At 37.0% G+C, this 27,486-nt stretch overlaps 2 protein-coding genes and 2 pseudogenes across 2 annotated transcripts; all 4 read right to left on the reverse strand.

The window, feature by feature from the left end:
• Window positions 1-349: 349 nt before the first annotated feature.
• Window positions 350-3,614, reverse strand: LOC147489841 (uncharacterized). Its single transcript, XM_086574744.1, has 6 exons — window positions 3,430-3,614; window positions 3,193-3,337; window positions 2,952-3,109; window positions 1,886-1,970; window positions 1,657-1,795; window positions 350-1,531 (listed from the first exon to the last, which is right to left on the reverse strand). The coding sequence occupies exons 1-6, from the start codon at window positions 3,519-3,521 to the stop codon at window positions 585-587; spliced, it is 1,566 nt and encodes a 521-aa protein (XP_086430870.1). The 5' UTR covers window positions 3,522-3,614; the 3' UTR covers window positions 350-584.
• A 703-nt stretch (window positions 3,615-4,317) lies between these two features.
• LOC147489842 (importin subunit beta-1-like) lies at window positions 4,318-6,516 on the reverse strand. Its single transcript, XM_086572346.1, has 2 exons — window positions 4,974-6,516; window positions 4,318-4,884 (listed from the first exon to the last, which is right to left on the reverse strand). The coding sequence occupies exons 1-2, from the start codon at window positions 6,137-6,139 to the stop codon at window positions 4,686-4,688; spliced, it is 1,365 nt and encodes a 454-aa protein (XP_086428472.1). The 5' UTR covers window positions 6,140-6,516; the 3' UTR covers window positions 4,318-4,685.
• LOC147489843 (importin subunit beta-1 pseudogene) lies at window positions 6,205-7,347 on the reverse strand (annotated as a pseudogene).
• Window positions 7,348-14,731: 7,384 nt separating this feature from the next.
• Window positions 14,732-15,478, reverse strand: LOC147489844 (uncharacterized; annotated as a pseudogene).
• Window positions 15,479-27,486: the final 12,008 nt, after the last annotated feature.

Below are 27,486 nucleotides of genomic sequence, written 5' to 3' on the forward strand. Positions count from 1 at the left end.
TTAGTACTTACTCCAAGTCTCATCATAAGCTGAGAACTACCACTACCTGCAAAGTGATCAAGTATATGATTGTTACTTTCTAGTCATGCAAATTGCATTTCTTGTCATCATCCCGAATTTTTATTGTTGCTATTATATATTGTTATTTATAACTGACTTGGTTCACTTAAATACAGGAGCATCTTGCAATTTCTGGCTATTCAAAATGAAGTTCCTCAACTCGAATAAGCAATCAGATATTTTGGGCCTGGGGTCAACCAAAATGGTACCTGCTGGAGCTTCCAGAGCATATACATACCTTTTTTATGAAATTTATCCCATCCATCAACCGAGAAAAACACGCTTCTTTATTCAAAACAAATATAATCCAATTTCAGGTTGGTTGATAACATTTTTGAGGAAACACCAGTTGAAGTATGGACTGGTGGTGGAACGAATACATTGTCTCTGAGTCTTTCTTTATGTTTTGGTTTCCCATGAAAATGGAAGGAATATAGATGGAATTATCCTTGCTGACAAACAAGATGCTTTGTGTTCCAATTACACTAGAAACCCAAGAAGAAAGACAGGTTCCTCACATGTTTTCAGAAATCCAATGGCATTCCAAACATCTCATTGATATCATCCATCGCTTTCTTTGTGTTTATTGTTAACTCGAAAAGATCGCTTTCACTGCCGAATTTGCTGGATGAACATGATGATGTCTGTGGCAGAAGTGGTGTTTCCAAATCTTCATCGGGCAGTACGGAAAATCCCCCATAATCTCTTTCCTTATCCACCTTTTTCCCTTGATTCTTTATTCTATTTGTCTTCACAAAATCTAAAGGCTTTCCAAACATGCTGTTTATGTCATCCATGGCCTCCTTCAAATTAATTGTGGGGTCTAGTAGTCCATGGTGGCAAGCATTTTCCACCTCAGGCTCATCAAGAATGGCAGATCCCACAAACCTACCAACAACTGTATCCTCTCTGAATTTCATGATTGGCGAGCCTTGCACATCCTGACCATCAGATCCAGGAGATAGAAGATCGTTTGCACTTGGAAATATGAAAGCATCTTGACAATTGCTGTCATCAATTCCACCACTACATTCACTATATTCATCATCAACAAAAAATTTATAAGTTTCTTGAGGAGGCGACCGTGTTTTGGTTTCAAGTCCAATAGATGCTGCTGGCTTTGTAGTACTTATAAATGCTGAACTTGAGGGTAGAGCACCATTTTCTTTGTTCTCGTCAGACAAGTCCAGTCCCTTATCCAAGTCTTCGTCGACAAAAATTTCAAACCCGCTGCTAATTCTCTGTTCACTAACTTTGGGTCGAGTCCTATGTGATCTCCTCCTATGTAATGCTTCCAGCTCTAAGGGTTCCCGAAACATGTTATTGATGGCATTCATGGCCTCCTTCATGTTAATGGTGGGATCTACCAAACCATGGTGACAAGCATCTTCAGCTTCAAACTTTCCAACAATGGCAGTATCGACAAACTTAAACACAACTGTTTCATCACTGCCACCCATGTTAGCTTTATCTGGTTCCCGTCAATGCTCTCTTTTTGCTTTGATAAATGGTTAGAAGACAAGAGAGCCTCTGAGTCAGATATCCCATTCCGCTTGTCCATGGAAAAGTCTTCCTTAAACTTTTCGGCATCAACACCTTTAAAATCACTATTTACTTTCAAATTATCTCCTGTGGTCCTAGCTTCAGCTATGCAAGCTACTTGGTTGGTCTTTTCATTTTCCTTGTTATAGGAGTGAGTGCTCCTTGCAGCCATGGTAGCTCTTAGTTCCTGGTGCTGAAGTGCATTAGCTACAGGTTAGATTATAATAATATTGAGAAGATAGAACGAAAACCAGCCGGTAACAAAGAAAAGAAGAGGCATTACCCTGGTTTTCTTTTTCCTGTACAGCTCTATATGAAGAAGAAATTGCTCATATGATTTCTGCAACTCTCCAGCTGGCTCTGCAAGACTGGTCAAGCTTTTAGACAAAGATAATTCTTCAGTGGAACAATTACTGATGCATACGGATTAATACAAAATTTAAATAAACCAATAATTATTAACCACAGGCTATATCTTTCTATAAACCTATTATACTTCACCAAGAAAATTAAGGAAACAAAAAGAGATGAAGGTGGTCAAAAATGCTCTTTAATGAAAACTGTGCATCGTAGAGTGGCCTTCTGCCAAGACACCACAGTCGACAAATTACAAATATGTAGCAAACAACTCCAACCAATATGTGGTGAACCAAGTATGGCTGACACCTCACATATTTTTGTAATCCTTTCCCGTGGAATCAGATGAAATTGGAAACCAATGGCTGCTGATAACAAAAAACTTCACGTAAAACTGTAGAAGTTGAACAGAATTTTACAGAAACACTTTATCATTGAGAAAAAGAAGTAAAGTCAAGTGTCAAAAAGTATTATCCGATAAAAGACCAAAAGGGACATGGGGTCATGGTGTCCTTGCAGCAGATTTTGCATATGCAACAGACTAAGTACTACAGTTTTTTTAAGACTCCAGATCCTAATCTCCAACAACAGAAGTGCTTAAGCAGTACAATGAAGTTGGCCATTCTGAAGACATTATAACTAATCTTCTCATCACACACTGAAATACGTAAACTCTCAAAATTCATTTGCACATTTTGGGAAAGTCACTGAAGTATGCAAAGCATAATGTGTAAACAAAATCCCACCAGCCCAAGTAAGAAGGTGAAACGTAACCATCGAGTTTGAAATCATATCATGCATTCTAATCTACCCAGTTAAACTAATCAAACAATAATAGATTGGTGCACCATTTCTCACTTCATATAAACACTCTCCAATTTCCAATACATGCTAGAACTCTTCAAGAAAATACATGTATATCAAAGGGACAATGGCTCAAATATAAGGCAGGGAAATGAGACTATAAATGAAATCAATAAGGTCGAGCTTACTTGTGAACTCCTAAATGGTAAATCTTTTCGGCCTCCTCAAACTTTTTAAGCTTGACAAAGTACAATGCATAAGCCTGATAAAACAAAGCTTGTTTTATTCCAATCTTATTCATTTCCATCGTCTTCAATACCCTTTTTGGATTATCCACAAAGTCCATCTACTCCACAACAACACCAACAACAAAAAATATTATGTAAATCAACCCAAATAAACAAGAAATGAGTTATTACTACTACTTACCAATCGAATCCAGACTCGGACATATCGTAAGTCATTTCGATATCTCGAATCAGTCTGAAAATTCTGAGCACATTTCTGTAGAAACCGAGGGAGTTTCTCTTTGAGAAGGTGTGGAGGGAGAGAATCTCTCATTTTCTTGATTCCCCTGTTTTTCAACAAAAAAAAGAAAAAAAAAAGGTTATTTATTTGTAGAAAGAAGGTGAAAATGTGGGCAATGAAGAAATGGGTATGGCTTACCGAAGCCATGGAAGAAGTGGGTCTTTGCCATTGTACTGTTTTATCTCTGAGATTAATGATGTGAAGAGGTCGTTTTGAGAAGTGTTGGCCATTTTTTTGAACTGAGAAAGACGTTGAAAGGAAGAAGAAATTTTTATTTGAATTTGAAAAATGAGGCCGCTCTTTTTCTATTTAGGGTTGGGCATTTTGGTCAAAATTGGTCATGTGTGCGCTCTTTCCGGGTCCAATGTTTTGTTGTCAATTAAAAAACAAAACTTCAGGAAAATGCAGGCTGATTTTGTCGAATCATGCTGTATGATGTAAAGATTCGTGATTGCATAACTATTTCTGAAAACGTTTTAGAAAGATACTAATAATATATATGATTTTGCAGCGTTGAGAAAACTTCGGAGTTTGGTTGAACTCCAGGATTTTCAAGAAACTCTAAAGAATGATGGGATTTTAAGCGAAAATCTCCAAAGGAAATTCTAAGGTAGACAGAAACTTCCCATCTAACCAAAAATGAGTAATGTTGAATTCCCTAATGCATTGATGAGGTCTGTGAATACAAAGTGCAGCATACAGAGAGTCCATTTTTATGGAAGGTCCGGAATACAAAGTGCACTTTGTATTCCATTTTTATGTGAATACAAAGTGCAACATACAGAGGTTTCAGAAGTTCAGCAGAGTGTAACATAGAGAATCCATTTTTATTCACCCAAGCTTTTCATTTCAATCATATTTCACTTGACAAATGAAAATGCCTAGAGTGCATGGTTACTGTGCTGGCGAACAAAGTTGGACTCTTCAATCAAATATAATATATCATAATAAACAGCATTTCAAAAGCAAAAGAAGAATGAAACAAACACACACACATACATACACCCACAAAGAGAGAAAGAGACGAGTTCTGGATGGTTCACTTTCATTGTATTAATAAATTTGCAAGTTGCAAATACATGAGACCTTGGATCACAACAGCGTAATGACTAATGAGTGAAATAACAGGACGGCTACCGACTCAATCAACCACCGAGTAGTGGAGGGAGACTGAACATACCCAACTTCATCTGAGTGACCTTACTACAAATCTTCAAGGATTCTTTCTTGAACCCCAAAAAGAGCAGCATATAAAACTAGGGGTCCTCAACCTACAACTTACAACTTAATACATGATAGACGACCAACCTTTACTGCCCCATTCCAATAATGAGATACTTGAAACAGAAAGAAAAACAAAGACCTGTTCACCCAAGACAGACATTGGCTTCACCTCACGAAACCAATATGCGACCAATCATACCCTGTGTCCAAGCAGCAGTTTCCTTGAGCTGGTCATCATCAGACTGAAGACACTCGCCTAAGAAATCTACATAGAAGCTTTTATCTTTGAAAGCTATCTTCATATTTGGGCCAAGTGTATCCGCTAGGTCACCCATCACTGCAACAGCAGCTTTTGTAACACTTTCATCCCTGCAAGCATTGTGTCTTCAGTTAAACAAGCGTGCAAAGCACTTAAACAACAAAGTAAAAGATACAAAACCAGTGAAAGACATGCATACCTCTGCTTATCTCTGAAAACCACTTCAATGAATTGTAATAGATGGCCAGCATGAGGTAGCATCAGCTCTGCCTTTGAGTTCTTGAAACCCTGGAGAATACCTGAGTAGGCTTCAAAGATACTTCTCCTGAGCTGGTTGCCATAATCTAACATCTCCTCATCATCCGAGTCTATCTGAGCACAGACCTCAGAAGCACCCTGCATCATTGGCATTGCATAAGGCAAGTACTTCTCAAAGTGTTCGCCAATTGCTAAAGCAATATCACCAAAGCAGGAGAATATTGGAGGCTTGACAGACCGGTGGAGTATCCCACTTGACAGGTCATTGAGAAGATTGGTCATAATCTGATCACAGTATGGTAGGATCTTGTCATCCAACGCTCGGCATATGTCACCAACCACCCCAACAGAAATAGAGCAGACCTGGTACTCTTCAAAATTCTGCAAACCCATCTCTAAATACTTGTAGAATTCCTGCATGTATTTGCCAAACTCAGCCCCAGTGGCATAAGCAAGGGCTCCAATGGCAAGCATCGCTTCCTCATGCACCGTGGAGCTGCGGCAGGCAAAGACTCTAAGAAACAATACCATCATCTGATCAGCCACCTGAAGGATAATGTGCTTGGTATCATCTGCAGCACTCAATTTCTGGATGATAACCTGGAGGACACCACAAAGCAGAGCTTGCAAGTCTCCCTGTTTTTCCCTATCGTCAGATGATATGATCTGCATCTCTACTGTCAGCCCCAACTTATTCATAATGACCGGGAGGAGCTGCGCAATGATTTGGGATGTCTCTGCAATATTTGCGCATCTAACAACCTCATTAAGGGTCTCATAGGCAGAAGCCACAAGCCTAGAATCATTGGCATCTGTTCGCTCGGCTGTCGTGAGAAGAGCAGCTATCGTATTAGGAAGATACGGTGAAAGGACAGAGGAACGTGAGCCCGCATCCTCGTATCCTTGAGCAAGGTAGTAGATTGCCCCACAAACCTTTGCAGCCACATTTGGAGCATCCTTTATACTTTCCAACAAGACGCTCATGATCCGCGTGAGATTTGAATTAGATATCACAGAAAATCCAGTAGCAGGGGAATGCAGTATCTCAAATATCCGACTTAAAGTCCAAGCAGTTGTATCCTTCACATGGCTGTTTGCATCACTCATCGCATTAAGGAGAAACTCTAATCCTCCATTGACTAGGGGGGTGAGCTTCTCAACAGAAGGGCCATCTAGTATAGACCCAAATGCAAATGTAGCTGCCTCACGGCTCGCCAGTCTGGCTTGGTTATATTAGCCTCCACAAAAGGCATGATAAGGGGCACTATTGCATCACCGACAGTCTTTGCAACTAGCCCAAGGCATGTTCCACCAGCCATAGACAGATTCCAAATATCATCGTCCTGATCCTGATCCTCTTCTTGCTTCAACAAGGTCTCTAGCAACATAGGAACCAATGGCGACAGAGCCTTCTCTATAAAGTGGGAATGGGAAGAAGCAGATTCCTCACTCTCTACATCATACTCTTGAAGCTCAATCTCTTCATCACAGATGGTGCTCCAAAACTCAATTGCTTGAAGCATAACCGCGCTCTTCGTCCTGTCTAACTGCCTTTGATGTAAGGTCAAAAAGAGTCTGCATGTATGGCTCAAGCACATGATAATAAGTAGATGAAACTGAAACAAGGCATTCAAAAGCTGCTTGTCTAATCTCAGACTCTCTGGACACTGCTGTCTCAATAAAACCACCTTCATGATATAATTCCGTTCCATCTCGTTCTCAAAATTAGTTTGTGCAAAATCAAGAGCATTATACAAAGCCCTTGTTGCAGCAAGACGAACTTCAGGGCCATGATCTGCAAGGGTCATCCCTTGAACAACAGCTGTAAGAACAGAGTTCACCTCGTCTTGCCCAAGATCCTGATATGAGATTTCTTCACAAACGAAACCAAGAGTTTCCAAAGTAGACTTCTTCAGGGATGCAGGTCTATCGGGTTGTGTCATGTTGGTAAGTAAAGACCCAATTAGTTCAGGCCATTCCTTCCTTGGTATTTCAATCGAAGCAATTTTAGCAATCACTTGCGCAGCAGTGTGACCTGCCTCCGCCACAACAGACCCAACAGTCCTTAAAAGCAGTTCCTTAATCTGCAATTTCACCGAAGCATCAATAGCCACCCACTGTTGAATCAGCTGTTCCTTCCTAACTGCATCCTTAGCATCCAACGAAGTTCTTAAGCACAATACCAGCCAATCTTCGTGACTCAATAGGTTTATCATCTTTTGATAGTTCAACTGATAAAGAATACAGAAAAGCAGGAAGATTTTGCTCTTGATACTGCTTAAGACTCGCTTCAGCTGCAGTTCGGATATTCGCATCAGGCGACTGAGCTGACAATAGGAATGGAGTAATCTCTGTCGCCATATTCTCCTCTCCAAACTACACACCACAACAAACCAATAAAATCAAACACCAAACCAAAATAAACGTTGCACCATAACAAACATGAGAAAACAAAAGGCAATAGCAGCCTAGAAGAACAAAACAATGCAAACAAAGATATTGCTCCAGAAGTGAACTAAACAAAACCCCCAAATGCTAATTTTTAAACCCAATACCAAAACCATGTCTTAAAAGTAGCACCAAATGCGTATCAACTGATATAAACCCTAATCCACAACAACATACAAGAAAAAAGCCCCAATCTATAAATCAAACTATAGTTCCAAAAGCTTAAACCCTACTTACAAATGCCAAAAAAAAAAAATTGTAAATCCCCAATCGAACATCAAAACCCTTCATTTTCAACTCCAAATACAAATAAATCTATACATAACAACAACCAACAATCCAAACCAGTAGATTTCATAGTATAACAAATTAAACCCTAAAATTTTACTCAAACATTCAACAGTCTCAATCACTGGTTATAAACTCAAAACCCAGCATAAACAACAACAAATAAAGTAAAAAAAAAACACAGATCTATTAACAAAGCAAAGTATAAAATTGAAATATATTACCTTAGGTTAAAAAAAATGAATAATAACTGCTGAGAAATGAAACGAAGACACTGAAAAGAAGAGAGAGATATTGTATTAGGGTTAACGAGACTTTGAATCTATTTCTCGTTTATCGAGAAAACGATATTTTGAGATTTATTCTTCCGCCTCCAAAATTTCGAATTACTTGGAAGAAGCGGGAGTGAGAGTGAGTGTGTTTTTTTTTTTTGTAAGGGTTGAGTTTTGAGAGAAGAGAAAACAAGTAGTAGTCTTTCGGGCAACCCGAAGTCTATTTTAACCTGCCCGAAATGTCTGCCCGTGATCACCGACTACCAAACCCTAAAATGCCATAAAAAAAATCTTTTGGATATCAAAATACGCTAGCTATACTTGCACACGTTTTGTGTGTAGTTAGTTTACGGGTCGTTTGATCAAACTTTTGGGACACGCCATTTTTGTTTCCTTGTGTACATGCTGTGGAGGTGCACTGAGTTGTGACTTGTCACTTGTGTGTGTATCATTTTGTGTATTGGAATTGAAACGCACTATGTTAGTTTTTGCACTTTAGATGTTAGATATTTTTATGCACTTTACTACTTTGTACTATTATTATAACGGCCATAGCTCAATACTTTCTTTTTAACTAGCTAATAATGAACCAACTTCTTTGTGTGACTTAATCAAATGAACGGACACGTGTGTTTTTCTCTAATGATACATGAGCACTCCACTGACTGGAAATGAACCATAGTCCCAAACAACCACAACAAAACTAATTTTTGTTTATACTGATGACTAATCATTACTAGTCACCACCTCAATCCACATACTCAAACAAACCCCTAATCTGATAACTTTTAATTAAGGTTGTATAATTTTTTTTTTGAAATACTAAATATCACCTAAGATATCAAATTTATCAAATCAAATATAAATATATATTGAGAGAGCACATTTATCATGCGTGCTCATTTCAATTTTAGTATTTGACTAACCAAAGGAAGTTGAGATATCATTCCTTTCGGCAACGCTATGTAAGCTTCGTATTCAAGTCGTTAGACTTTATTTGGAAACATGGATTATACTTTGGAGAAAAACAAAACAACGTTGAAGATTTAAATTGCTCGTTGTGTTTTCTATGCAAATTTTCGCAATATGTTAGAGTTTAATCTAAACTTGGGTTGTGTTTCTTCAAATTTTTATTCATTCTTCATGAACATTTCCCAACGTGTTGTGAAAGTCAACAAACTATTTTTACTTTAAAAAAATTGTGTTGCTAGACATGTTGGAGTTGTAGGGTTACAAAAGTACAAAACAAACTATTTACAACAAGTTACTTTGTAGTTTGTACTATTAGTTTTGTTTCGTATAACGACTATGGCCGAATAATTTCTTTTCAACTAGCTGATAATTACCAATTTCTTTATGTGACGTAATCAAATGAACAGACATGTGTTTTACTCCGATGCTGCATGAGCACTCCACTGATTGGAAATGGACTGTAGTCCCAAAGTATAACAAAACTAATTTGAGAGGTTTGGATTCGATTTTTATTTATACTGATGACTAATCATTACCAGTCACCACCTCAATCCACATACTCAAACAAACCTCTAATGTGATAACTTTTAATTAAGGTTGTATAATTTTTTTTTTGAAATACTAAATATCACCTAAAGTATCAAATTTATCAAATCAAATATAAATATATATTGAGATAGCACATTTATCATGTGTGCTCATTTCAATTTCAAGATTCATCTCACGGGAGAAAGTTGAAATATCATCCCCTTTGGCAACCCCGCGTGAGTTTCATAATCAAGTAATTATAGTTTATTTGTAAGCATGAATTATATTTTGGAGATAAACAAGATTTAAATTGCTCGTTGTGGTTCCCATGCAAATTTTCGCAACATGTTAGAGTTTCATCTAAACTTGGGTTGTGTTTCTTCAATTCTTTATTCATTCTTCATGTACATTTCCCAACGTGTTGCACAAGTCGACAAACTTTTTTACTCAAAAAAAATTGTGTTGCTAGACATGCAGGAGTCGTAGGGTTACAAAACAAACTAGTTACAACAAGGTGGATAGCAAGTTGGCAATTTTGCGAATGCATTTAAATAGATAATTGAATGTATGCATATAACTTGTCGATTTGCGATTGAATCACTAACAAAGAGGGTGATTGATTCAATAACAAAGTGAGATATTGAGACAGAGAGATAATATAAACAACTTTTTGAAATTAAACTTTTTTATAAGAAAAAACATTACTTAAAATCCAAAAATCTTTAACGAACCTCAACCGAAGAGTCTCCACGTTGTAAGCATGCATTTTTACCTTTGTTGATAGCAGCGCTAAGAACATCGTCTTCTACATCTTTTAATAGGTAAAAAAATATGTATCCAAGTTTAGAGAGTTTGACATTTCCCCATCCGAGTCATCTTTACCATTGAATTCTAATTTTCTTTTAAAGTTCTCCAAAAGCCCTTATTCAAATTTTTTTACTCGATTGTCTTTGTTGAGCTCAAAATCAGTTACCATTCTCTTTATTTTTAGACGTTGATATAAATCAATTGATTTAGCATGCTTCTAAAACTTGGCATAACAATCTAAAGCCACTTCTTCTATCTCCATCATAAACTCAAACATATTTTGTTCTATACTTAAATGATATGCAACAATAACTAGCCACCATTCTTCTATAGAAGTTTGAATTTTTTTTTTGTTATAAGTGGTTGATAACCATAAAATCAATGTGTAATAGTGTGAACCCTTCAATCTCATGAAAAAAAAAGTTTTCTCCTAGATAAATCAACTCAAAAAGATTTTTTTTCCAACTCATTAAAATTCCCAAACTCTTTCTTCTCCAGTCTAATTGCACACAATTGATCATATTTAACCAATTCACTATTGAAATCCACACAAAATGTTGTTGTATAAGAATCATTTTTCTCTACTTTAGCCCATAAATAAGTCTCAATTTCCTCTACTTTAGCCCATAAGTAAGTCTTAATCATGTTTTGGCGATCTAATTACTTCTACAATATATAAACCAAAACAAAATAAATATACTCATTTGTGTTTGTTTTTCAAGTACAAATTCGTTCATCTCTATCTATTTATTCTATAAATTATTAATCTCTTAAAATTGAGTTATATTGTGATCGAAAATCTATCCCCAATCAAGATCTATTCACTTTTATCTCTTCGTCCATCGTTGATGTCTTGATTCCTTCACTCCATCCACATTTTGTTAGCATCCTTAGGGCATCACCAATGGGGCCTGTATCCGGGCCTTAAACTTCAAATTTGAAGGACTGATAAAAAAACCAGCCTCCAACACAACCTCTAAATGGGACCCCAAATTTATAAACCTATATATCTCTCTCTATTTCTATCGATGATTTTAGAGGAGCTAAAGCCCAAATCCATTCGCACGTGGCCAAAAACGTGACTCCACTTCATTCGGTTCATATATTTTTTTTCTGCAAAACCCCAAAACCCCAACGGACATATTTTGAACTTCCCCACCACCACCTTATGCACCTTCACCATTTGCTTCACAAGCACTCGTTTCACCACTACTACGCCATTAATTCAACACAAATCGCAACTTCACGTTCAATTAATGTTGGAAGGAGGGGTCCAAATTTTTCATTGGAAGAAGATGAGGCATTGTGCAAAGCATGGATGGCTATTGGTGAGGATTCGGTTGTTGGAACATGCCAAACTAGAAAAAGGTTTTTGGGAACGGGCACTGGACGCGTTTCATGAGACCTTGAATTACCAAACCGATCGAAGTTCGAAAGGGATAAGTGATCGATGGGGTGTAATTCAACTCGTAGTCAACAACTTTTGCGGATTTCTCAGTCAATTAGAAGCAGTACATCAAAATGGGATGACCATGCAAAATCGGGTAAGGCATCTGTTTGCTTAAATTTATATAGTATGTGTATATGTCTTTGATGAAATGTCCAACAAGAGATATTCACTCAATGGGAGCAATCCTATATTTGCTTGTTCGGATCAACAATAACCCTTAGATGTGAAATGTGTGACATGATTTTGTAAGGAATGACACCCTTTTTATACTGTGTGTATGGTTGTGTTGGAAAGAGGAGAAAGTGCATTAGTGTCGTGCATTTTGATTTCGTTTAGACCTTTGTACTAGTAATTTGCTTTTCAGGTTCAAATTAAAAACTGATTGGAAGTTATAATTATCAAGTAGGATATGGTAGCATGATTCAGTGTTCGAGGTACTTACGATTTCTTATATATACTTGAATTGTCATTGATGAGTTATTGTTCTTGTCATTGTGATACTGATTAGTCGAACCTCATAGTGTATTTTTTGTCATTATGGTAGCTTGTTTGTTTTTACTGTCAAGGCATGATATTAATCATTAGACAATTTTTTTGTGTTTTTTTTTCATACTATCTAGATCATGGAGGCAAAACGTGTTTACGCTACTGTTCAAGGAACACAATTCAAGTTCGATACTTGTTGGGTGTTGGGAGGTTTTGAAAACTACTCCAAAGTGGAATCAGTTGATGACGAAGAATGAAAGTACCAACAAATCAAAGAAGTTGAGAGTTACCATTGAACCAAACGGTGGAGATTCTTCATCATCCAATCCCACTACTCCGGGATCCACAGACTCTTGCTTTGATCCAATAATGCTAGTAGAAACTTCGACGACAAAAGAGAGACCAATCGGATGTAAAGCGGAGAAAGATCGAAGGAAGAAACATGCCGATACAAATCGAAACCTATCGGAGTCTAATGCAATAATGAAAAGTTTCACATCTTCACTTGATGAAAGAACTAAAAGATCGGAAAAAATGCAAATGGAAAATTTGCAATTAAAGAGAGAAAAAATGCATCACATTCAGCTAATGAATGAAAAGATGATTATGGACACCAAGTTGGATGGCATGACTTTAGCGCAGTGAGAATGGTACCAACTTCAACAAGTTGAAATTCTTCAAAGGTGGAAAGAGTCTAGCATGGGAGGGGGAAGTAGCAGTGGTGGGGAAAGTTAGAGTATATGGGATTCTCATATAGGATTAAAATTTGTTTTCATGTCAGAGATATGATGTTGTTGTGTTGTTGAATAAGGGGAACGTTGTTGTGTTGCTCTCATGATTCTAGGATATAGTTCCTCTCATGATTCTAAACAATTATATTGTTTTGTTTGTTTTATGTTCTTATTCGTTGGTTTAATATCGAATCAATTGTTTTTGTATGTTCTTTGTTTTCCTTGGGCAGTTGGAGAACAGATGTGGTATGTATGTGTTTTGAGATTGTTAGTATATACTTGCTGAGTTCTTTGGTTGAGCTGGTAGACTATCAGAGTGTTAGTATATACTTGAGGAGTTCCTTTGGAATTGTCAGTATATACTCTTATTTTTTCGGTTCTTATTGGCAGAGAGGAAAATCACTGGGACAGGTTCTTTGCATGCTTGCAGGAGACCTGGACTAAGCCATCCTCTGGATAAACCTTAATCTTCATAGAAATCCTTATTTTTTTTATCATTTACTTTTTTGTTTGCCAGTTTCTCCACCTCTTTAAACTTAAATTCTTTGAAATAGTACATAGAATTTGTGGTAGTATGTAGCAGTACTGGCTAAGTGGATAGTCAGACTTAGAGTAACACAATTAGAATTAAGAAATACTTTATGCATACATGCATACAATATCGTTGGCTTGTTGGGCTCAATATCAGTGGAATAGAATTCCTTTAAGATATACTAGTCTCTGACATGGAAGTTGATCCTCACTTGTACTAGTCTCTGGCATATATAGAAGTTGATCCGAACAATAATTCTACAAAAGATATACATACATAAGAATTGAACTATATAAAATACAACTAGGAACAACATGGATTTCAAAAATACTTGTCAATGCAGATATTCAACAATTGTCTATAACACATCAATTGCGAGCAAAAACTACTTGAAGACCAAATATCTTGTAGCAAAAATAAGATTAATAATGGTTAGGGAATTTGATCACACCCCTCTTTTATGCACAATGAAGGAATGAAATTGAAAAGGATACAGAAGATTAGGCAACAATAAGTAAAATTTCCTCACAGCTGGAGTGTCCTATCTGCATTGGACGCACCTAAGGAAACATTGCTCACTTTCACTGTTCTTGTCTACAACAGGAGGGATACAATCAGCAACAGGTATAGTCATTGAATTTAACCACCAAATATATGGTCCTATTTCTCTAGCAACCACAAACCACAATCAGATCTCCTAGTAGTAATTATATGTTGTCTAATAAAATATTATAAAATTTCCTTTCTGTTTACTTCAAGTTACATAAGAAACAATAACTCTGATTTACTTAGTGGGGCAGTTTCTCTAAATTAATAAGTAACAAATATATTGTTTTGGAGCAACTCTGACAACACAAGCTACTGATTTACTTGTGCATCTTCTGGTAACCCTTTCGCTAATCCTCTTTTTTGGTGAAGTGTCGGACAGCAAAGGCTAAGCCCAATATCGTAAGCGGTAGGCGGTACTGAGAACTGCAAAATCTTTATCAGAGGAGCAGGATAATTAGCAGTTAAAACCTGTCGATACTCTTCCCTCTGCAATCAAATATCGTCCTCATCATCATCGTCAGAAATGTCACCCCTCCTCTGCCATAGATGCTCAATAAGGTCGTTCTTTAATTGTTCATGTGTTGCCTTGTTGTGAATTTGTTGTAGACGAGATAAGAATCGACCCAAAACAAGCTCTCAGTTTTGCCCAAAGCCCTCAAGTTGAATGAGACTAGTGTAGTCACGTGGGTCCATAGCAAACCTCATATTTGATTCACGTTGATCTTCTATGATCATATTATGCAAGATAATGCAAGTTTCCATGATTAAAGTCAGGTCTTCTTTACTCCATAAGTGCACTGGATTTTTGATAATTGTCCAACGAGATTGAAGCACCCCAAAAGCTCACTCAACATCTTTTCGAATAGCCTCTTGCTTTCTTGCAAAATATTTTCGTTTATTCCTAACTGGTTGAGATATGCTTTGGATCAAGGTTGCATATTCAGGATATATACCGCCTGATAGGTAATATCCCATGTGGTATGCAGGACCATTCAACACAAAGTTGCAAGCAGGAGCTCTCCCATTGATAACATCATTGAAAAGTGGAGAACGGTCCAAGACATTAATATCATTATGAGATCCAGGCATGCCAAAAAAGGCGTGCCATATCCATAAATCTCTGGAAGCTATTGCCTCTAATATCATAGTAGCTTCTTGCTTGTGACCGACGTGGGTACCATGCCAAGCAGTTGGACAACCATGTCATGTCCAATGCATACAGTACAAACTGCCAAGCATTCCAGGAAATCCCCTCTCCTCCCCTTCTTTTAGTAGGCGTTGAACATCAACTTCTGTTGGTGCTCTCATATATTCTTCTGCATAGAGCTCAATTACAGTCGAGCAAAATCGCTTAAGGCTCTCCAAGATAGTACTCTTTCCAATTTTAAATTATATGATTTGCTGGACTTCCAAAATCAAGCATTCGAATAGTGGTTGTCACCTAATTAACATGAGTGTAAAAAATGAAATACATAGAGATATATTAAACAAATCACTTGAGTCAGTGCACCGGGGAGTTGAAAAACATACAAAGAAACACAACTAACTAATTTAAGTCTTAATAATTTAGTTGCTTAAACTAATTGATAATACATGTACTCACCTTGATCTTCGATGTCAGGCCTAGTCGTCCTATAACATCATTTTTTTGAACAAAATATTGGTCTTGCTTTTCAACATCAGCAAGTATGCGAAGAAAAAGTTTTTTGCTCATACGATAACAACTACGAAAATCAGCATCCAAGTAAGTTGAATTCTCAACAAAGTAGTCCTACTCCAATTGATAAGCAGTAGAAACCCTTGCACGATGTTTATAAATCCTCCCAACAGTAGACCCACCATGTTCACCCTTCTGGTTTTGCATCTCCATGAAGCACGCATTGGTTCTTATATGATGATGTAGGAGCAGCACCACTGAAATTGCAACTTGGTTGAGAATATTTTGATATTCATCAAACTCATCATCCGAGGAAGAGTCGAAAGAAATGAGAGAGAGAGAGAGAAGAGGAACCATGGTAAAGTGCCATGGGAAGATGTCTGAACTCAATCACTTGCTATGCAAAACACACGACATCAAATGCAAATGGATAAGAAAGAAATAAGTATAGAAATCATAATAGCACATAATAGTTCATAACCAACAAAAGCAAGATATCGAATTTTGCCAATAAACTTCAAAAGCTTCAAAGGACATTCATTTATGCACATACACATAAATCACAACATTCCACAAAACAACATTCTTTAAGCCTAGTGATTCCAGTTCATAGCTAGAGTTCACATTGCAATAACTTTAAACACAAATACCCACAAACTAAATAAAAAAACAAAATCGCAAACACCAACAATAATCTTGAATCAAAACAACATCAACATTAACTTGACATGGAACTACTCAAATTAAAGGATGTCCGTACCAACAACAACAGGAACAAGTTTCACATTCAATGTGACACAATATCTAAACTGTCTATATTGATTCAATATTTCACATTCTAGTACCCAAATCGAAGCCACTTCATCCCAAAGTGAACACAAATATAAATAAATATATGTGAAGAATGGGAGAAGAAGAAGTGCTTACAAAAATTTGAGCTGCTTTAGTGAAAGAGAGAGACCAACAATAGAACTTTCGAAAGAGAGCTCCCACCACAATCAAGCTGTTGGGTATTTTTTGCGAACGAGAATAAATTTAGCGTGTGTTTTGAAAGGTGTTTAGCTCTAGCGTTGGAACACCGTCTTTTTTTAGAGTTCTAGCTCTTTTAAATGGACCTGATTAATCCAACGTGGCCCTTTAAAAAAATGACGTGGGCCTGGGTTTTAGGGGCTTGCATTGGTGATGCCCTTAGTTCTTATTTAGGAAGTAGTATTAAGTCGGCCCTTAGTTCTTATTGTGGATTCCATCGGGCACTCATCAAATTGGATTGGGCAACCCCTTAAAAAAAAGAAATTTTACAAGTTTGCCATCAAAGCCCAAGCCCAGCAACCAATTCAATCGGTATCGCCAAAACGAACCCTCCGGGTCGTTTCTGTTTACACTCAAACAACGTGGCCAAGTCGTTTGAGTATACACTCAAACTACGCGACCACGTCGTTTGAGTGCACACTGAAACTACGTGACCACATCGTTTGAGTGTATACTCAAACTACGTGGTCACATCGTTTGAGTGTACACTCAAACTACAAGGTCACGTTGTTTGAGTGTTAGTTTGAGTTTGAGTTACACTCAAACTACATGGTCAAGTTGTTTGAGTGTATACTCAAACGATATGGACAAGTCGTTTGAGTGTTACTCACACTAACACTCAAACTACGAGACCATATCATTTGAGTGTACACTCAAACGACATGTACACGTCGTTTGAGTGTACACTCAAACTACGTGACCATGTCGTTTGATTGTATACTCAAACTACATGACCAAGTCATTTGAGTATACACTCAAACTACGTGACCACGTCGTTTGAGTGTTAGTGTGAGTAACACTCAAACGACTTGTCCATGTAGTTTGAGTATATGTCATATAGTTTGAGTGTACACTCAAACGACGTGGTCAGGTAGTTTGAGTGTACACTCAAACGACATGGTCAGGTAGTTTGAGTGTACACTCAAACGACGTGGACATGTAGTTTGAGTATACACTCAAACGACTTGGTCACGTAGTTTGAGTGTATACTCAAACGACGTGGACATGCACTCAAACGATTCCAAACGCACCCAAACGTACTCAAACGATTTCAATTGAATTAGAAAAATTGAAATCCAATTTAAAAAATTGGGTTAGAAACAACACAATTACACCAATAAAACTATATGCACTCTGCACTCTTTATCTGTTATGACATAGTATATTTATAACCAAGTTAAAACATGTAATCAAACATGCTAAAATCTAAAATAATAATTTGTTTTATATCTAAATTTGTTATTATTATTATTATTTTTCCAATTGTGAATCATAAACTAGTTTGGGGGTTTGGAGTTCAGGGTTCAGGGTTTAGAAATTTCGTACCAACATATTTCACTTAATTATTTGAAATAATAATTTATTTTATATCTAAACTTGTTATTTTTTATTTTATTTTTAAAATTGTGAATCATAAACTAGGTTTGGGGTTTAGGGTTTAGGGTTTAGAGTTGTTTACAAATTTCGTGCTAACATATTTTACTTAATTATTCAAAATAATAATTTGTTTTATTTATAAAGTTATTATTTATTATTTTCTTTTTCAAATTTTGAATCAGAAACTAGTTTGGGGGTTTGGGGTTTGGGTTTAGGGTTTAAGGCTTACAAATTTCGTACCGACATAAAAAAAAATTTAATTTCAAACATATTTCACTCAATTATCCAAATCTAAAATAATAATTTGTTTTATATCTAAACTTGTTATTTTCTATTTTTTTTTATTCAATTGTAAATAATAAACTAGCTAGTTTGGGGGGTTTAGAATTTAGGGTTTACAAATATATTTCACTCAATTATTCGAAATATATCAAAATTTCAAATATATATAGAATACTCATTCACTCAGTTTAGAGTTTAGGGTTTACATAAAATACTCAAGTTTCTCTACATATTAGAATACTTAAGTTTCTCTAAATGGAACATGAAGATGAAGAAGAAGTATTTGAGGTAATGTTTGAGGTACAACAACAAATTAGAGAAGAACAACAAATTAGAGAAGGAGAAAATAGAAGATATGTTGAAAGTGAAGAAGTGGAACAAAATGTTGAAAGTCAAGGTGAAGAATTTGAAGATGCGACAAGTCGAGCAAATGAGATGCCGATAAATCGTCGACGACAAAGTGCAAACCTAAATAATGAGGTAAAAATGAATACAAAACACTTGATTGATTGAATGAATGGATGGATACAAAACACTTGAATGAATGCAAAACCCGAGCCCAAACGACATGGCTGGGTCGTTTGGGAACACTATATAACTACATGGCGGTGTAATTTGAGAACACTATAGAACGACATGGCGTTGTAGTTTGATAACACTATAGAACGACATGTTTAGGTTTGGTAACACTATAGAACGACATGTCCGGGTCGTTTGGGGACACTATAGAACTACATGGCCGGGTCGTTTGGACCCTCTATGAAACTACATGGCTGGGTCGTTTGGACTAAATTTAATTAAAAGTTTTTTTTTTGTGACTTTGAAACTAAATGCAAATTGTTTGATACTCTTGTTTTATTCTTCTATATGTAGAATTCTTTGCCGCTATCCGGGAACCGATCCTCTGCAAACTCGAATGATGTGGATTGTCAACCGATTTTAAGTGATACAACAGAAATTTTTACTACGGAAGAGGTATGATTGAGTAGGCATTGATTTCATTTTTTTAATTTTTTTTTCTAAATGTAATTTTATTAGTGTATTAATAATAGTTGTTGTTTTTTATGTGTTTAGGTCTTTCATACAAGTAGCGAGGCAATCGGTTGGGCAACCGCTAGAGGAAGACAAGTTAATGTTGTTGTGGTCATTGAAAAGTCGGAGTGTGCCAAAGGAAACCGAATAGCAAGATTAAATTTGGCTTGCGAGTGCTCAGGTGTGTATCAGTCACACAAGAAGGAAAGCGAAGAGAGGGCTAATAAGAGAAGGTCGGGAACCAAGAAATCGGGATGTCCATTTAAGTTAAAAGGTGTTTTCCAATGCGGCACTGTCGATAGTTGGAAAATTGTCGTTCTTAATATAATGGTGTTCACAACCATCCATTGGCGAAGACCCTTGAAGGACATGCATTTGCTACTCGACTAACCGTTCCAGAGTTCGAGTATTTGTCAGAGATGAGTAAGTGTGGAATAAAACCTAAACAAATTTTGGATTCCATCAAGAATAGGTATCATGATAACATATCTAGTATATCCCAAGTCTACACTGCAAGGCAGAAGGTGAGGAAATTGGATATGAATGGTCTCACACAATTGCAGAGTTTGCGTGAGTTGTTAGCAAAAGAACATTATTTTGAGGAGTTGAGACAGGATGAGAATACCGGGGAGATAATGGGATTGTTATGGGCCCATTCAGAAGGTGTTAAGTTGGCTCGGACTTTTCCAATAGTTTTCATGTTAGACGCTACCTACAAAACTAACATGTATCGGTGGCCTTTCGTACAGTTTGTTGGGGTGACTTCAACGTGGAAATCTTCCACCGTGTGTTAGGTGTTGCTTCAGTCTGAAACAACAGTCGACTATGAGTGGGCCCTGCATAATTTTAGTGGCTTGCTTGGTGACATAAGTTCATGCGTGATGGGTGTCGACGGGGAACTTGTACGATGAGTGTCATTCGATGAGTTTTCCCCTAACGCACACAAACATCTATGTAGATGGCATATCGCTACATGCGTCCTTTCAAAATGTTACAATATTTTTCTAACTACTGAGAACTTGTAGAAGGCCGGTTCGTGGAACACTGTAGTCAAATCGAAGACAGAGGTTATTTTCCAGCGTAGATAGGATGCTTTGGAAAAATATTACAGGGTTGAGTACTCCAATTTTGTTAGTTATTTGCGAGAGACTTGGTTTCCTCATAGGGATCGATGCGTATGTTGTTGGACTGACCAATACATTCACTTTGGGAGTACAACGACCAATAGAGTTGAAGGGTCTCATGCTCAGGTGAAGCATGTACTAGGAAATGCAAACTGTCATGATTTTTTGAGTATGTTTAGCTTAATCCACCCAATTCTAGAGATCTAGATGTCCGAGATTAGAGCTACCTTCGAGAGAAGTATGATTGTAACTCAGCACCACCAACGGATTCCTTTGTTTCGTGAACTCAGAGGCCTTGTCTCACGCAAGTGTTTGGACTTGTTATTTGAAGAAATAGATACCCGCGTAAAGCGTGTTAAAGATGGAGAGATAAGGTGTTGGTGTTATTTGCGCACGAGCCATGGACTGCCATGTGCTCATGAATTAATTGAGTTTGAAGAGCAAAGAGCGGTCCATCCCTTTGGATCGCTATCGACCCCTTTTGGAAAACATTGTCCGCTTCTCCCAATGTGTCACTGGGTGTTGGTCCCGATGTTACACCTTCGATGGACTTGTTCATGAATAGGTTTGCAATAGTTTCTGAAGAAGAGCAGAGGGTTATGATTAGGAAGCTTATGGAGATTGCCATACCAGAAAGTACATGGCTAGTAATCACTTCGTGAGGAAGCAAAACCAAAGGGTCGGCCGAAGGTAGCTGCGAGAAAGCTTCCAACTGGAGATGTAACTCTTCAAAGCGAGATCCATCTCATTTTGAACATTCTCAACGTGACCATGAAGAGTGGGTCTCGTCACAACCAAACACTACGCCTACCCAAAACACCCACACCACACCAATAAAGAAGTCTTCTCCAAAAATACCAACCAAAACATCCACACCACACCAACAAATAAGCCTTCTCCAAAAACACCAAAAACAACCACACCAAGAAATAAATATTCTCCAAAAACACAAAAAACAACCACACCAAGAAATAAGCCTTCTCCAAAAATAGTCACACCACGAAATGTGAGAGATGGCTTAGACTTTGGAAAGACGAGGGGTCCTAAAGATTATGGGTTGGATATTCCTGAAGAAATGCATAAATACATTGTTAGAGTCCATGACCCTGTTGGCGATGGCAACTGCGGTTATAGAGCTTTCTGCATTGTATTAGGAAGAAGTCAAGAAGAATGGCCACGATGAGATGAGGAGTCAGTTATCGAAGAACATCGACAACCTCCCCCTTTATTGTACTTTGTACAATCATAGTGAGGTTTTTTATTCGATGAAGGAAATCCTACATGAAGAAGGTTACGCACCCTTAAATAAGTGGATGAGCATGCCCTTTGCTGGATACTTATTTGCTTCAAGATTTAATGTTGTCCTTCTGTATTTAGGAGCTCATCAGTGTTTCCTTCTCATGCCGCTGAGAACCCAAGCAAATCCTGAGAGAGTGACCCCAAGTGTTGGGTAGCGCACATGTTGGTGGAAATTATTTTGTCAATGTTGAACTTATTGAAGATTGTCCGGTTCCTCCAATAATGCGCCAATGGCTTAGAGCTCGATATGATATTGCTGAAAGTTAGAGTTTGGCCTTGACAACAAGGCAATTGCAATTTATGGCATTGAACATTCCCAATTTAATATGGAAAAACGAGCTCGTTAAAGACCCAACAGTACATGTTATCGACTAAGTTGTTTGTATGTTGTCGATATGATATTTTGATGTAATTTGTATTTTGATGTAATTTGGAACAAGTGTAATTTGATTTGATTTTTATGTTATCAATATTAGGGCTTTTATTTGATTTGATTTGTAAATCGAGTAATCGACTAAGTTAATTCGGACAGCAATCGAGTGATTTGGAAATCGAGCGATCGACTAAGTGATATATTTATGTAATTTGATATTTTGATGTAATTTGGAACAAGTGTAATTTGATTTTATTTTTATGTTATTTGGAAATAATGTCAGGGCTTTTATTTGATTTGATTTATAAATCGAGTGATCGACTAAGTTGATTCGGACGACAATCGAGTGATTTGGAAATCGAGCGATCGACTAAGTTGATTTGAACGGCAATCGAGTGATTTGGAAATCAAATGATCGACTAAGTTGATTCGGATGGCAATCGAGTGATCAACTAGTTGATTCGGACTGCAATCGAGTGATTTGAAATAATGTTCGTATGTTGTCAATAATGACCTAAAACTACGGTCAAGTCGTTTGGTTTTTAATCCCAAACGACCCAGCCACATCGTTTGGGATTAAAGAAAAACGACATAAACAAGTTGTTTGTATTTTATACCAAACGATGTGACCATGTCGTTTGGTATAAAAGTCAAACGATCTGGCGAAGTCGTTTGGCCTTTAGACCAAACGATGTGGCCATGTCGTTTGGAATAAAGGCCAAACTACTTGACCATGTCGTTTGACTTTAATCCCAAACAATGTGGATGGGTCGTTTGGGATTAAAAGAGAACGATCTGCCAAGTCGATTTGGTATAAAGGAAAACGATCGATGAGGTCGTTTGGCCTTTATGCCAAACGATCTTGGTGGGGATTTGGGAAAAAAAAATTCAAAATTCATTTTGTTTTTACAAAACTTTCATATTCATCAAATTCCACTTAATTCCATTCAAAAATCAAATATCAAACACTTATTCATCAAATTCATCCATTCATATTCATCAAATTCCATTCAAACATTAAACATCATTCATCCATTCAAACATCCAACATTTATTCAAACATCATATCCATCCATTCATTCAAAGTTAATAAAATTACAAACCCTAAACTGAAACAAATTACATCCATCAAACTAAAACTGAAACAAAGTTAACAAAGTTTCAAATAATCCATCCATCAAACAAATTACAAAGTTACAAACCCTAAACCGAAACAAATCATGAACTATAAGCCACCAATGTACTTGCACCTAGTCAAGTTATGCGCTGTTGAAAGGAGGACCTTGCTTCCTCACGGCATATCATTCCCCGACCAATTGCAGACCTCTCTCTAGCAAATGACTGGTTTCATCGATGACGTCGTTCTGTCGAAAAAAGGAAAATCAAGATAAGTTACCAATCAAATGCAAAAAATCACAGTTAGAAAAACTCAATTAAAAATCACAATACTTACAATCGGTGAACATTTAGGCAGTGTCTCCAGGGAGGGATGAATAGGAAGAAGCTCAGGGTTCACCAAAACTACATGAGAATTCCTCGCATACTAAGTCATGTAGTTTTGATGACACTCCCATGGATAAGACGAAATAGGTCCTCGGTTGCAGGGTTAGATCACGTGATTCTGCCACAACTCCCAGTAAAGTGGCCCAATATTGGTCCAGCTCACCTCATACCCGCGTCCTGCCACAGTTCTTGTTCTCCAATTTGGTATTGGAGGATCTTTAGGTACAAAGCCGCATTGACCTAACCGACGCGACCACCCTTGTAACAGTAAAGCTTCGACAATGTTGAAAAACATAGCAATCCCTCAAAAAATGTAATGTCATCGATCGGGTTTGTATCTCTGATATTTTTGTAGGGATGCCAAACAACCTGAAACAAAATCAAATGTGTCATTAACAACTCCAATGATCAATTACTAAAAAAAAAATATAAACAAACTTAAATACTTACATACATTGAATTTAATACTTACATTGAACTCATTCAAATAATCAATTATCGCTCGATAAAACTGCAATGCATACGTTGTATCGTAATAGTGTGGAGCAACTGAGATGTGTCTATGAGCACACGGCTGAGACGAGATATAGTTGAAGTTTGGGACTGTCATGAATACTGGAAAATACTCATAGATCCACGCCTAGATATACACAAATAGTTAACATATTGATAGAGTAATAAAATTAACATTAAAAAAAATAAACTCTAAAATACTCAAGTTTTACCTGTAGAAGAGTCATATAGCCTGTAACCCCTTTCACCTTCGCACATGTGGCAGCCCCGAGACCTTTATACAAAAACGTCAAAATTGCTGCACTCCATGCATACTCTTCTATCTCACTGAATTTCAACAACGGCCTCAGATAACATATAGGCACTCCAGTCCCAGACTTATCAGTAAAAATGACACAGCCAAAGAAAAACATGATAAAAGCTCTAATATATAGGGCTATCATGAACCTTGTTCGGAAAATGCTTCCGGATGAATTCTAGCCTTACTTTTGAAGTGAACCTGCTAGATTCTATCTCCGCCCTAATCAAATCAATAGGAAGCCCCATACCAAGATGTAGGAGATTTATCGATTGTTGTAAGTTCAGCTCATTGTCCCTTTGCACCGCTCTTCCTCTAACTGTGACTCCACAGATTTTGACAACATCGTCCAAAGTCACAGTCATCTCCCCAACTGGCATATGGAAGGTGTTGGTCTCCAGATGCCATCTCTCCACAAACGCAGAGATCAATGGTGGATCCATATGCTCATGATAACCTTCCACGAGATCAAACAACCCAGTCCTTCTCAACTGCACGGTAAATCTTGGAGACCTTTCACATTTATTTTTGAAATCCCATTGGGATAACTTTGCTAAGTGTGAAACACACTTCAACGCTTCGCGATCCTCCTGAAACAACCGAGCACACATTAGATATATATGAACATAAACAAAAGATTTTGTAAAAGAAAATCAAAGTACACAAGAAAAACAAAATATTACCCTTCTCTCCCAAACATCGCGAGCGACATGCACCGCATAGTCATACAACAAACAACTCGACTCATACGGGCCTCCCCATACACACCTCTTTGAAACTCCAAATCATTATTGGATTTTCTTACGAAATCAATACGGAGGTGCTTTCTTTCTTGGTGGTACGTCTTCTACCACATATTCTTCCACATCATCATCCTGCTCATCCTCCTCCTCATCCCTCTCCTCACCCTCCTCCTCACTCTCCTCTTCTACTATACTCTTCCCTTTGTCCATATTTACATCTAACCCTACATTAGTATCACTATCTATACTATCTACACTATCTTCACTAGACGAATCAACCTCAGGAACCTCTTTTTCCAAATGGTCCCCTCTACGCGCTGATGTTGTTAAGCCGCCTGCCCTTTGTCTTTTTCTTCCAACTGCTTCACCACTAGAGGAACCGCCACCAAACAATTTCTTAACACCCTTGAATGTAGTTTTCACTACATTCTTTATATTCTTTGATCGAGGACCCATCGCTACAAAGAAAAATAAAACAAGTATTAGTAAACCATATTTAAATAAACAATGTACAAAGAAAACCACTAGAAAAAAGAGATCATCCCAGTCGTAAAACTAATATACTTATAAGCTTGTTATGATAACTCCAAGTATATATGAAGAAATAGAATGAGACGTTACACTATCCAAATTCTATCAAATTTTGGGCAGAGTTTTCTTTGTTTAGTCAACATTTCGTATACTTAAACCTGTTATAACCTGGAAATCAATAATGACATCCTTCTAACAACCATATGTACATAACACCCTATAAAATATTCAACCCACAATACAATTTCTAGCCGCATAATAGGTGGACACAAGTAGAAGGAAAAGATAGACTTCCAAAAGAAAAGTTTTTGTTCTTTCAAAACGCCATGGTTATATGTCTTGTAACTTGTTAACAATATTAACAATATTAAGAAAGGACAACCACTACAAGTTACAAGAAACTATTAACAGATGTCAAAGAGTAAATATTAGGAATACATTGATCGAACAACCTGATTTTTTCGACATGTGAGATTGAACAACCATATGTACATATAACCTAATTTTACACGACATGGTGAAAATGTATATATATACAAGATTTGTTTCGTATGAACCGTCATTTATGTATATCAAGTATTACAACAAAATAACTGGACTCTCTCTACAACAAAATGAACTTGACTCGTCCCTCGTCAAGCATAGGGAAACCACCCAAAAAACCACCTTGATTGTACATTCAAGTAAGTTTGATAACCAAAGAAAGAGCTTCTCACCTATAATGCTTTACCGCTTCAGTTTTGTTCTCCTGTATCCATACCTTAAGCAAGTACTCGTAAAAGCTGCATGTGATCAAGGTCATTACTCATTAGTCAAGACTCAAGAACATAAGCAGTATGAAAGGTGAGTAACAGAATGTACAGAAACACTAATCATAAAATGATAAAAGTATCTTCTCTTATAACATCATGCCCAAAAGGAAAATACTAGGTATGAAAGATGAGCACTATGAAAGTTTAGCAACAAGATGTAAAGCAACTCATTTTTTAATTTTCAAACGGGGCCCTAAAGATGTAGACTATATTTTGTTGGCTCTACATGGCAACAAAATATATCTTACAACTCTTTTTCTTAAGTTCTCTTCATGATCTTACAACTCTTTTTCTTAGTACCTGGTACTAGTAGAACTAAAAGTTTTTGAATCTATCCAGCGTTCTTTTCATGATCCTAAACTTTACATAAACTGGTACCTGGTACTAGTAGAACTAAAAGCTTTTGAATCTAGATTCTAAATCTTAAGCTAGATGTAGACCACGTCATTTAGATATGGTCCGTAGACATGGAGAGAAGTGAGAACTCACCCCTTCTTATAGTAAGATATTCACTATAAACTAAAAGGAACATTGCATATTTTTCTCCAGATACTAAGTATAGATAGTAGTTGTGGTATCGAAAAGCACATAATTTGATATCTAAAGTACCTTTGTGAAAGTCTTTGAGAAAGTCCAAAGACACTCGGTGAATTTGGTGTGTGCTTAACAGAGAATTTATAACCCGCAAAAGGGTAATAATAATAAAACAATAGTTTCAATAATAATATCGAATAAAAGTTAGAGTGCAGGACAATAGAAAGTATCAGCAGCAAAAGACTAACAACTAAAGTTAATCAAGCTTTTTCTACTCTAAATGC

Source organism: Coptis chinensis, chromosome 7 (assembly GCF_015680905.1).
Source record: "Coptis chinensis isolate HL-2020 chromosome 7, ASM1568090v1, whole genome shotgun sequence".
In the NCBI taxonomy this organism is placed as follows: domain Eukaryota; kingdom Viridiplantae; phylum Streptophyta; class Magnoliopsida; order Ranunculales; family Ranunculaceae; genus Coptis; species Coptis chinensis.

Excerpts from the sequence above, each read along its gene's own strand:
- LOC147489842 (XM_086572346.1), bottom strand. The coding sequence starts at position 6,139 with ATGAGTGATGCAAACAGCCATGTGAAGGATACAACTGCTTGGACTTTA. Across the intron at positions 4,885-4,973 it reads GTTTTCAGAGATAAGCAGAG|GGATGAAAGTGTTACAAAAG; the intron begins GTATGCATGTCT and ends CAATGCTTGCAG.
- LOC147489841 (XM_086574744.1), bottom strand. The coding sequence starts at position 3,521 with ATGGCCAACACTTCTCAAAACGACCTCTTCACATCATTAATCTCAGAG. Across the intron at positions 1,796-1,885 it reads ACAGGAAAAAGAAAACCAGG|CACCAGGAACTAAGAGCTAC; the intron begins GTAATGCCTCTT and ends AATGCACTTCAG. Across the intron at positions 1,532-1,656 it reads AGTAAATAGTGATTTTAAAG|ATAAAGCTAACATGGGTGGC; the intron begins GTGTTGATGCCG and ends GACGGGAACCAG.